Source organism: Oncorhynchus kisutch, linkage group LG9, assembly GCF_002021735.2.
Source record: "Oncorhynchus kisutch isolate 150728-3 linkage group LG9, Okis_V2, whole genome shotgun sequence".
Lineage (NCBI taxonomy): Eukaryota > Metazoa > Chordata > Actinopteri > Salmoniformes > Salmonidae > Oncorhynchus > Oncorhynchus kisutch.
In genome coordinates this window covers 31,965,754-31,978,806 of record NC_034182.2, presented here as the reverse complement: position 1 = coordinate 31,978,806, position 13,053 = coordinate 31,965,754, and the positions used below count along the sequence as shown (strand labels likewise).

The 13,053-nt window shown below is 41.4% G+C and overlaps 1 protein-coding gene across 4 annotated transcripts; it reads right to left on the bottom strand.

Moving 5' to 3' along the window:
* Positions 1–4,571: 4,571 nt before the first annotated feature.
* LOC109880998 (mucin-17) lies at positions 4,572–12,288 on the bottom strand. 4 transcript variants are annotated; one of them, XM_031832424.1, is made up of 12 exons: positions 12,083–12,288; positions 10,363–10,422; positions 10,039–10,140; positions 9,559–9,678; positions 9,096–9,185; positions 8,951–8,971; positions 8,804–8,845; positions 8,178–8,192; positions 7,718–7,819; positions 7,586–7,610; positions 7,102–7,184; positions 4,572–6,067 (listed from the first exon to the last, which is right to left on the bottom strand). In XM_031832424.1, exons 1-12 carry the CDS (start codon positions 12,144–12,146, stop codon positions 6,054–6,056), a joined length of 738 nt encoding a protein of 245 aa, XP_031688284.1. In that variant the 5' UTR covers positions 12,147–12,288; the 3' UTR covers positions 4,572–6,053. The 4 variants fall into 4 exon arrangements, with proteins under 4 accessions (XP_031688284.1, XP_031688283.1, XP_020328761.1 ...); XM_031832423.1 differs by having other exon boundaries at positions 10,009–10,140; positions 12,083–12,277; XM_020473172.2 differs by lacking the exon at positions 8,178–8,192 and having other exon boundaries at positions 12,083–12,278.
* Between the last annotated feature and the right edge of the window lie 765 nt (positions 12,289–13,053).

Sequence of the window (13,053 nt, the reverse complement as noted above, 5' to 3'; positions counted from 1 at the left end):
GTGAGTAAGGCGAGCGCTGCCAAACTCTGCCTGTGAAATATTCCCATTTGTCGAATAAGCTTCCCTGAATGAGGCAAAAGTATCCCTGGTTGAGCTTCACATTACTAATCCAGTGCAATGGAGGCGGATCCTCTTGTTATCTCCCTGCCCAAGGGGTCTGGTATGCTGGCACCCATTTCTTCTCAGCGATTCATGACTCCTATTGCATCCCCTGACCTTCTTGTAGAATCTAACAGGAGACCCAGCATGCCTCTTCTGTTGGGTTGCATTTCTCTTCTACGGTATAATGGCTTTTGCAACAATCAAATCAAATCAAATTGTATTTGTCACATACACATGGTTAGCAGATGTTAATGCGAGTGTAGCGAAATGCTTGTGCTTCTAGTTCCGACAATGCATTAATAACCAACGAGTAATCTAACCTAACAATTCCACAACTCCTACCTTATACACACAAGTGTAAAGGGATAAAGAATATGTACATAAAGATATATGAATGAGTGATGGTACAGAATGGCATAGGCAAGATGCAGTAGATGGTATCGAGTACAGTCTATACAGTGGGGCAAAAAAGTATTTAGTCAGCCACCAATTGTGCAAGTTCTCCCACTTATAAAGATGAGAGAGGCCTGTAATTTTCATCATAGGTACACTTTTTGAAAAAAATCCAGATATTCACATTGTAGGATTTAAAATGTATTTATTTGCAAATTATGGTGGAAAATAAGTATTTGGTCAATAACAAAAGTTTATCTCAATAATTTGTTATATACCCTTTGTTGGCAATGACAGAGGTCAAACGTTTCTGTAAGTCTTCACAAGGTTTCCACACACTGTTGCTGGTATTTTGGCCCATTCCTCCATGCAGATCTCCTCTAGAGCAGTGATGTTTTGGGGCTGTTGCTGGGCAACACGGACTTTCAACTCCCTCCAAAGATTTTCTATGGGGTTGAGATCTGGAGACTGGCTAGGCCACTCCAAGACCTTGAAATGCTTCTTATGAAGCCACTCCTTCGTTGCCCGGGCGGTGTGTTTGGGATCATTGTCATGCTGAAAGACCCAGCCACGTTTCGTCTTCAATGCCCTTGCTGATGGAAGGAGGTTTTCACTCAAAATCTCACGATACATGGCCCCATTCATTCTTTCCTTTACACGGATCAGTCGTCCTGGTCCCTTTGCAGAAAAACAGCCCCAAAGCATGATGTTTCCACCCCCATGCTTCACAGTAGGTATGGTGTTCTTTGGATGCAACTCAGCATTCTTTGTCCTCCAAACACGACGAGTTGAGTTTTTACCAAAAAGTTATATTTTGGTTTCATCTGACCATATGACATTCTCCCAATCTTCTTCTGGATCATCCAAATGCTCTCTAGCAAACTTCAGACGGGCCTGGACTTGTACTGGCTTAAGCAGGGGGACACGTCTGGCACTGCAGGATTTGAGTCCCTGGCGGCGTAGTGTGTTACTGATGGTAGGCTTTGTTACTTTGGCCCCAGCTCTCTGCAGGTCATTCACTAGGTCCCCCCATGTGGTTCCGGGATTTTTGCTCACTGTTCTTGTGATCATTTTGACCCCACGGGGTGAGATCTTGTGTGGAGCCCCAGATCGAGGGAGATTATCAGTGGTTTTGTATGTCTTCCATTATCTAATAATTGCTCCCACAGTTGATTTCTTCAAACCAAGCTGCTTACCTATTGCAGATTCAGTCTTCCCAGCCTGGTGCAGGTCTACAATTTTGTTTCTGGTGTCCTTTGACAGCTCTTTGGTCTTGGCCATAGTGGAGTTCTGAGTGAGACTGTTTGAGCTTGTGGACAGGTGTCTTTTATACTGATAACAAGTTCAAACAGGTGCCATTAATACAGGTAACGAGTGGAGGACAGAGGAGCCTCTTAAAGAAGAAGTTACAGGTCTGTGAGAGCCAGAAATCTTGCTTGTTTGTAGGTGACCAAATACTTATTTTCCACCATAATTCATAAAAAATCCTACAATGTGATTTTCTGGATTTTTCCCCCTCATTTTGTCTGTCATAGTGTCATAGTACCTATGATAAATATTACAGGACTCTCTCATCTTTTTAAGTGGGAGAACTTGCACAATTGGTGGCTGACTAAATACTTGTTTGCCCCACTGTAAGTATTCATACCCCTTTGCTATGCCACTCCATATTGAGCTGAAAGGTGCATCCAATTTTATTTTATCATCCTTTAGATGTCACTACAACTTGATTGGAGTCCAACACTGGCCAATTCAATTGTTCAGAAATGATTTAGAAAGAAACACACCTGTCTATTTAAAGTCCCACAGTTGACAGTGCATGTCAGAACAGAAACCAAGACATGAGGTTGAAGGAATTGTCCTTAGAGCTCCCAGACAGGATTATGTCTAGACATAGATCATAGATCAGCATTGAAGATCCCCAAGAACACAGCAGCCTCCATCATTCTTAAATGGAAGATGTCCAAGAACTGTCTGTAAATCCCTGAGATAGAATTGTGATGAGGCATATATCTAGGGAAGGGTATAAAACAATTTCTATAGTGTTGACATTTTCCAAGAGCACATCATTGGGAAATTGAAAAAAATATGGAATTACCCAGACTATTCCTAGAGCTGGCCATCCAACCAATTTGAGCAACCGGGCAAGAAGGACCTTGGTCAGGGAGGTGACCAAGAAACCAATGACCACTCTGAGAGAACTACAGAGTTCCTTGGCTGAGATGGGAGAACCTGCCAGAAGGACAACAGTCTCTACAGCACTTCACCAATCTGTGCTTTATGGGAGGGTGGCCAGATGGAAGCCACTCCTGAGAAAAGGGCATATGACAGCATGCCTGGAGTTTGCAAAAAGACACATGAAAGACTGTGAGAGCACAAGTCAAAAGATTATGTGGTCTGATGAAACAAGAATTATACTCTTTGTCCTGAATGCAAAGTGCTATGTTTGGAGAAAACCAGGCATAGCTCATTACCCATCCAACACATTCCTACCGTGCTTTTCAGTGGGAGGGACTGGGAGACTGGTAAGGACAGAGGGAACAATGAATGGACCCATATACAGGCAAATCCTTGATGAGAACCTGCTTCAGAGTGCAAATGACCTTAGACTGGGGCGAAGATTTTACATTCCAACAGGACAATGACCCCAAACATGCAGCCAAAGCAATGGAGGTGACCCAGTGCCATGTTGAGATGGTTGAGGGTTGACAAGAGATTAACTACTTCTCTTCTAGTTTTTATGATGAATATTACTGTGACAAATTCCAGATTGTTTGCATAATCGAATAACATTCAGCTCAGACACCTGTACATTCCCCACAAGACATGCCACCAGGGGTCTCTTCACAGTCCCCAAGTCCAAAACAAAAATTCACGGCAACACACAGTTTTATACAGAGCCATGATTCTAATGGCACTCCCATGTCCAATTACTCAAGCAAACAATGAAATTACCTTTAAAAAAATGGATTAAACAACTCATGGAACGGCGGGGACTGCGACACACACACACACACACACACACATACTTTTTCTGTTGTATTGTTTGTATTCCTTTTTTAGTTGTATTGCATATCGTTGTATTTAAAATGTGTTTTGTTACTTTTCATGTTTTGTGGACCCCAGGAAGAGTAGCTACTGCTTCTGCAAAACCTAATTAACAAATGGCAATGAGTAGCTAAGCTCCATGGGTAGGGAGTTATAGTAGTCTATGAAGTGTCCTCTGGGGTCATTCCCTGGCTCATATCTTTGAATGTTTTAATACATATTAACGCTGTATCATGGTCTTTTTTGTTGAGGAGTCAGTGTGATTGTTGGTCTGGCTGGTGTATCATAGTGTTCCTAGTCAGCATTCTCGGAGAGAACTGGAGTACATCCGAATAGTCTCTTATGTTCCACCTGCCCAATAAGAGAGTATTCCTTGGAGTCTGTCCACCCTTTCTATCAGGGCCTGCACTGAGAGGTTGAGTGTCTGGATGGACAACAACTCTATGCTTACCTTTGAAGACCTACATATCGCAGACGCTCCTTCCTCATCATCACCAGTTGCACTAGCAGCACTCTTCAGTTTTTCACCACCCTCATCACCGCTTCCTCCTTGTTCGCCCCCCAGTGAGGGTAATGTCTCGTAAAGGGACAATACCCTCTTTGGTGTGCTATTCTTCAGCTGTGCAGTTCTGAAAGGTTACCAGGCTACTTTAGCCATGTTGTTTATTTTGATAAATTAGACATTTTACAGGTGGCAAATCAAGTAGACTCTAGATGCTGCGCATCTCAGAAGATTCCTAAGCCTGTGTTATAATATAGCCTATTCAAATGGTTTCTCAGACAAATCATTGTGAGATCTGATAATCTGTGCAGTTTGACGACAAAGAATGACAACCTGGTTGGAACTAAACCCTCCAGGAGTGATGGGAGCAGCTGGGCCTGGACATTGCTGTCCATTAAAAACGTGTTTACTATTTGGGAATATGATATGCTTATAAGGCCTGCTTATTTGCATACCGTTAAGAACCAATGGTGCATTATATAACTCAACACATTCAAATCAATCAGATATGGTGTGTAGCCAGGTGTAGTCAACATCCAAAATCAACATGAACTTTATTCATTGTATAATGGCGCCAATGTTTTGTTAGCATGTACGGGTGCAAAACAATCAAATATTCAACCAATGCCGATCAGTAAAACAGCGCTGTTCTGTATTTGAGAAATTCAAATAATCTTTGACCAGAGGGAAATCTTATGGATTTGCTCCATTAAAAAAATAAACACATTTAGTTTTATTTGCTTTAACCCCAAATGTTGTAAAACATACATCTATGATTTAAACAAACCCAACCCTCCTTGGGAAACATACATCTGTGATTTAAACAAACCCAACCCTCCTTGGGAAACATACATCTGTGATTTAAACAAACCCAACCCTCCTTGGGAAATATACATCTGTGATTTAAACAAACCCAACCCTCCTTGGGAAACATACATCTGTGATTTAAACAAACCCAACCCTCCTTGGGAAACATACATCTGTGATTTCATCAAACCCAACCCTCCTTGGGAAACATACATCTGTGATTTCATCAAACCCAACCCTCCTTGGGAAACATACATCTGTGATTTCCCAACCCTCCTTGGGAAACATACATCTGTGATTCAAACAAACCCAACCCTCCTTGGGAAACATACATCTGTGATTTCATCAAACCCAACCCTCCTTGGGAAACATACATCTGTGATTTAAACAAACCCAACCCTCCTTGGGAAACATACCTCTGTGATTTCATCAAACCCAACCCTCCTTGGGAAACATACATCTGTGGTTCAAACAAACCCAACCCTCCTTGGGAAACATTTGACAAAAGTTTTCTGACAAGCAACAGCTAATATACAAAATAACTTGTTCAAAAGCAGGAAACATACTGGTAAAAAAGCTCATCTTTACAATCCTGGCATTTACACTGAAAACGAAATCATTATTTTAAACAGATTTAAAGCATACAAACACTTGTTAACCATGTGTTCTGGTCACTAACTGGTTTCAATCAAGGAATTGTGTGTTGAATTCAGGTTCAGTACATTTGGATTTCGTGCATGTTTGGGTGATTTAATCAAATCAAAACCAGTATCTTGAATACAGGGGTGAGACAATCATCTTACACTCAGACAATGAGAATTTGGGTTAATTTATTCATGTTAATTCAGAATCCAGCATCGTTTTCCTGACTAAAATGTCTGTATGTTGGTCTTGATTAAATTAAAAACACAATTCCTTCTTGACTAAATTACCATCAAAATAGGAATACACAAAACAATGAAGTACATAATAAAACATGCTATACCTTCTAACAGACACGTGTTCAGTTAAGAGCCCCATATCCTACAATACTCACAAACCATATACAAATGTTCCCACTTTAGTAACTTTTGTGATTCTGTGATGCTGTATTTGATAGTCCATAAGGTTTAGATCGTTGAAGGTGAAGGGATCTGGACCAATTTTTGGTTGTAAGAGCTCGTCCTCATCCATTGGTCCTTTCAAATGGATGGCCTCCCTTTTATCTTGCAGCAGCTGAAATGGAGAGTTCAAAATGAACAAACTGGTTATGTATTATAAAACCCTAACCCAGGATCTAATTTGACAGGTGTGGTTATATTACAACATCCCTCGCATTAGAATAGGAATATCCAGAGCCACGATCAGTAGCCAAACGTTGTCGAACGTTGCAGATAGAAATGCCAAGAATAGAGACAGCGTGATTCCTTATTTTAAATGACAGAGGCATCCTTGTTCTGTATAGTACATTTCTATCTGAATGTTCCATAACGTTGCGTCCTGTTGAACTCAGCCCTGGTGTGTTTGCTTCGTGGTTGCTCAACAGAACAGTAGAGTTCAGTGTTGTATTATTGTCCAGATATCAGAGTTTACCAGCAAACAGATAGAGGCTCTGATTACAGTGAAAAGGGAGGAAGGTAGGGATTTTAAGCCAAATTCCCATTTGGGGAGGTAGGCCTATTTATGCCTGATGTGCAAACTTCACACAGGGTCTGCCCAGGGCACATTGACATTTGCCGGCCCAGGGAGCCACACAATAGGGCCCGTCCAAAATAATCTGTGTTTGTGTGAGGAAGTCCCCATCTTTCATCCTCTGCTGGTCTTTCAAGGGTGGGGATGAGAAATCACAGGAAACACCTTCCCCTGTTCTCTGCAGCCCAAGCTCATTTACTGAATGTGCACAATGAGATATTAAAAGCTCCAGGCTTCACTGCAATAATTGCAGGTCCACGCCTGATGAAACAGTTGTAATGTAGAGGGATGGTGGAAATGAGTGCGAGAACTTGGGAAAGTTAAGTAGAAGATTATGATTCTCTTGAACTTTTTACAGTTTTATTGAAGTGTTCCTCCTGGTCTTTACTTCACTTGAAGGGGAGGAGTCGTGGGAACTGAATAGACTAATTGCTTGTTATAATATTTTCACACTACTGAGCCGAGCCGAGCTTTACTGCAATGGCCTGGTTATGCATTCACCAGAGCTGCTGGAAGTTTACAGTATAACAGCGCCTCACCGTTTGACGATGCTAAGTAAGTAAACAGTTTAAACATACCATTGTCTTCACCGCCTGAAGACTTCACCCCGAGAAGCATGACACCGTCTTTGGCGTTGTCCGGCCTGCTCTGGAAAGAGGCACTGCAAAGAGGAGACAGGAGGAGACATATTGGTGGTAAAATAGTATTTTTTGACAAGATCACAGTATATTTAAACAATAAGGCCTGAGGGGGTGTGGTATATGACCAATATACCACGGCTAAGGGCAGTTCTTAAGCACAACGCAACGCGGAGTGCCTGGATACAGCCCTTAGCCATGGTATATTAGCAATATACCACAAACCCCAGAGGTGCCTTGTTGCTATTATAAACTGGTTACCAATGTAATTAGAACGGTAAAAATAAATGTTCTGTCATACACGTGGTATACGGCCTGATATACCACAGCTTTCAGCCAATCGGCATTCAGGGCCTGAACCACCCAGTTTATAATTGAACTGTTCAAATGGAGTCCTATCTTTATGTACAACGACTATACTTACTTTTCTGTTCCATTATCAGTTATCTCTGTTCAGGGACAAAAAACATGGAATAATGAGTGCTATTTAGTTTGTAATGAGTATGTAGACATAATGCTGTGTAGAGTCACAGCTGTTTCAGTCATTGAGTAGTACCTGTGTGATCGTGGTCCTTCATGCATTTACTTTTCAGAAGGGCCACGACAGCAGCCCCCACAAGTGCCAGGACTGGCAAAAGAATCCACAGCAGGTTCTTATCTGAAGACAAAGAGGAGGTATATCTTTTAGTGTGTCAGACAAAACTGTTGTTTTTCACATCCCATGAGAAGTTGGATTAGTACCATTGTTTGGACAATGTGTAATGTAGGCAATTTATGATGATTTGTAATCAAACATTGCACATGCACGCACACACGCACACACACACACACACACACACACACACACACACACACACACACACACACACACACACACACACACACACACACACACACAACCCAGTCAAATTTGAAGTGTGTGCACCCTCTGGTGGGTGTGGTAGAACATTAGATGCTGAGGTAAATGGGTCCATAAAGGTGCTACATTAATTCATTTAGGAGTTTCCGTCTCTCACCTCCAGCCTGTTGACCTGGTAGAAAACAATAACATAATGTAAAACTCCATATACTCTGCAGTGTGATTTATGCGGTAACTGAACTTTCGATGACCACAGGAAGGAGATGCTAGTTGCATAATACCCTACATACCCTCAAGTATGTGGACACCTGCTCGTCGAACATCTCATTCCAAAATCATGGGCATTGATATGGAGTTGATCCCCCCCTTTGCTGCTTCACTACAACAGCCCTTACAGTTGATCGGGGCAGATCTAAGCAGGGCAGAAATGTGACTTGTTGGAAAGGTGGTGTCCTATGACGGTGCCATATTGAAAGTCACTGAGCTCTTCATTAAGGCCGTTCCACTGCCAATGTTTGTCTATGGAGAATGCATGGCGGTGTGCTCGATCTTATACTCCTGTCGGCAATAGGTGTGGCTGAAATAGCCGAATCCATTCATTTGAAAGGGTGTCCACATACTTTTGTATATATGGTGTAGGTAACTTGTCATCTGGATAATGTGTCCATTTAAAATATTATGGTTATTTTGCGGACCGTGTGTTTTTCAGTGCAAGGAAAATGGAGCACCATTCGTGACAATGTGAGTTTATTCCTATACAGATGATGGTAGTAGAGGACGTACCGACATGATCCGTATTCTTATTGTCCTTGACTCTATCTTGATCTGGGGGAAAAAATTGTAATTTTTATCATTATACCATTGTGTCTTCCTACACAGGTAGTAGACAAAATAGTGCATTGAGGGACAGTGATGGTGCTTTAGACTTACCTGTATTTTCAGCCTCTGAACCTGAAGACAACATTCATGGCAAAACATTGTTATGGGGTCATGGTATCATTAACCCAATGCAGTACTTGCTATCCTCTAGCCTCTCTATTGTAATTTGAGAGAGGGTAAACAAATCTTCTCCTACCTGGGAGCTTTTTGGTAAAGTCAGAAATGGTGGTTTTGTTTCGTGAGTCACTCTTGGTAACAGTTGTTGGGGCCTGGGTCCCTTGTGTTCCTGTGCGAACGAGGTAGAATGCACTCGTTCAGAAAATGTCTAACATTTTAAAAGATCTGGGCCAGTATTAAGCTTGTCAGAGTAGGAGAGCTGATCTACAGTAGGATCAGGTCCTCCCTGTCCATGTAATCTTATTCATTGGGACCTGAAAGACAAGACTGATCCTAAATCAGCACTCCGAGATGATGTATATATATGTTCGAACCCTGGCTATTATCTGTTTTTTTACATCTGAAGAGCTTATTGCACAATCACATGTGAGCACATCAGACCTATTGTATGATGTAGGACCTCTGTCATAAAAATAAAGTTTACAGAGAAGACAGATTACATTTCAATAGCCAATTTAAAGGAAATGTCTATGAAGTCTCACCATTATCCTTAGTATATGGAGATGCGGAATTCACTGGGACTTGGGGTGAGGATGACATTTTTGTATTTTCCGTTACTGTTGATGTAGCAAGCACTGTGGTAGAATTCCAGGTAGAATTCTCTGGAATGCAAAATCAGTCTTAAAGGAAAATTCCACCACAAAAACAATATTTTGGTGTTTGTTTCATTAGTCCATTATTGATATAGTCCAAAAAATGTTTTGCATGTCAGCAATCAAGTACAAGATATATCACTTTCAAAATACAGAAATACAGCCGGTATGATGCATTTTATGATGCTGTGTTAACAGCAGTTTCTAAACCAGCATACTGTACCTATCTCTAAAGATTGAACACTTTTTAATGTTACAATGTCCTAATGTTCTGACACTTATTTGAACTAGAACATTGTAACATTAGACCATGTTTTGAAAAGTTTTTATTTGACTTACTGGTTGGGGTCACACTGGTTGGGGTCACACTGGTTGGGGTCACACTGGTTGCAGCAACGCTGGTTTCAGTAACATTTGCACCAAGGTTCTTTACAGTGGAAAGAGGAACAGTCGTGACGGGTGTCGTAGTTTCTGTGATGACAGATCAAAGATGTTCTAACTCAGTAGTGTACAATAAGATTCAAATCACAAAACTTAGCAGCAGGATAAACATATGTGATGCGTAAATCTTTCAGACTTTAAAATGCAACCAGCCTCTTGAGTGTTCATTTTTTGTTTGTAATAAAAAAGAAAATAAGGAATCCCTGAGATTTTTTCGAAATTACTATCGCTGTCTCTTGAAATATTACCTACCTGATGGTTTGCCTGTTGTTGAATGTTCTGCTGATTTTTGTGTGGTAACACAAGAAACATCTGGACAACAGGCGAGAGGCAGACAAAAACAATTAAATCATTCAGTGAGTTTTTTTTATTTTTATAGATGTAATATAATATATTGTCGGCGGATACTTCCTGCTTAGAGAACTCTTTATCAATTTAGTTTTGTATATATTATGGTGGGACATATTTGCAAGGGAAAAAAAACTAAAATGTCTCTGTCCACTCCATAGAGGCTTGCACTGTAGTCACTAGGGCTTTGCTTAGGTGTTTCCTGCAGATGTTTACATTCATGCAGGAAGGAGATTTGCTGCCGATTGGATCATTTCACTTCGAAATGGTCAGGACAATGATCTCTCACCCTCTGTTAGAGAAGGAGCAGTTTGGTTCCCACTGGCTATCTACAGCTCCAATCACCTTTCTGGGCAGCGCAGGTCCTGGATCTGTGCCCATGCTCCAAGCAAAACAACAAATCAGTAGACTCCCTCTTTATTTTTTCCACAAGCCCAGTAACCACATTCATTTGTCTCGGCCTGGACGTCAAACAATGTTTTTTATTCCTATAGGTCCTGTCTTGTTATCTGTGTTGTCCGATGCAATATGTCTCATGAAAAGATTGCCAAGGATGGCTAATCTTAAGTGAATTTGTTGCATGAATTCACTGAACTTGCAGAGACTTGAAATATACACGGAGAGTACGTAACATTTTAAGAATACCTTCCTAATATTGAGTTGCAACCCCCCTTCTCCATCAGAACAGCCTTAATTCGTCAGGGCATGGACTCTACAAGGTGTCGAAAGCGTTCCACAGGGATGCTGGCCCATGTTGACTCCAATGTTTCCCAGAGTTGTGTCAAGTTGGCTGGATGTGCGCCTGGCACATACTACCATACCCTGTTCAAAGGCACTTCAACATGTTGTCTTTCCCATTCACCCTCTAAATGGCACACATACACAATCCATGTCTCAATTGTCTCTAACCTTAAAAATCCTTCTTTAACTTGTCACTTCTCCTTAATCTACACTGATTGAAGTGGATTTAACAAGTGACATCAATAAGGGATCATAGCTTTCACCTGGTCAGTCTGTCTTGGAAAGAGCAGGTGTTCTTAATGTTTTACATTAGATTCCAATCGACAACAACAAAAAACAATGCTGCTCTTATCTCAGGCTCGTACCAACGGAAAAATGCACATAGGCATCATTGGACGTCCCCGAAAATGTTTCAAAGTGTGAGCCTCTCTTAGTTCAACTCACAAACACACTGTTCTGGATATCTTGATTGTGATCGGCAGTTGTGTTTCGTGTGTTATTATATAAGATATTTAATTAACCACATGTCCATATGCAATATTTTTTATGTGCCTACCAAGTCTGATTAAGACAATGAGTAAATACAACAGTTAATAAAAGCAATTATTCTACTCAAGACAAAATAACATAAAACACTATACAATGCAACTACTGGCGAGTCTTTTTGCCTATTTTTTCAAGCATCCATTCAGACTAAAACTTGCATCTGTCCAACAGTGTTAAACACTTCGTTACTGTGTAACTTTTAAAACCCATTATTAATTGAATTCGACATTTATGTCTGTGAGACAATCCTTTGTCACCTTGTGCGCTCTCCTATCCAAGCCACTTAGTAGTCATTTTGGACTGCCAAAAGCAGGTCTAAATATCCCTGTAGGCTTACCTGTTGTGAGGAGCTGGAGCGAGGTTAGAAGGAAGATGAGTAAGGCTATCTTAATGGTCTCCATGGTGGTTCTACTGAGCGTTCCCCTCCAGGCTGCTTCTTAGGGTTCTTCAGAGCTGTGTGAGCCACTGCTATCAACCAGTGGAAAAGGTGTTCATCGTCTGGCCCATAGCTGCTTATTTTGGCACATCCTTTAAAGAAGGGGAGGAAGTAGAGCAGTTTCCCTCGAGGGCGGAGGGTTGGGGGCTGGAGAGGATGGGGAGGCTGCTTCGGCCAGTGGGAGAAGTCTTTCTGGGGCCCCAGCCTGGATAGGGACACCGGCCCTTAAGGCTGTTTGTACTCCATCGCCAACTCCTGTGACTTATTTTTTCCTGCCCTCACGTTGCAGGAGCGGCGTACTGGTGTGAAGGAGTGACTAGGATGGGCTGTGAATGACCCGAAACATGTACAGTATCAGTTCAGAGGGTACAGTAGGATCAAGGAGTTAACCAGCTAATATTCTTAAATAGCTTATTTAGTAGAAATATAAGCTTGAAATTAGCATGGTCTAATTGACTCAACAACCAACAACATATACCTACGTTTATCTTAATGAACCAGAAAATCAATAGTTATTTCTGGTTGTTTATCAAAGTTGCTTCAGGAAGTGTTGTCTGAAACTTAACATGTTCAGCTCACCCTTGAGACATCAACATTTTCAAACATACTCATTTAAGCTAACATTTGTTACACTTATGTGAACCACGGTAATTGAAATCAATATAGTGGTCAGTCGCATCTCTCATTTGACCATTTTATTAGCTAGGACTTGGCCCCAAACTCTAATGAGATGGTGAGAGGCACACCCCATCGTCTTCGTTCCAGTTTGTTTTAATGGACAGTTATGCAGGATAAAGACAGGTCAAGGGCAGGCCGTGGTCGGTAATCCAGGCCAGAGTCAGAAAGGTACAGAACGACAGGCAGGCAGAGGT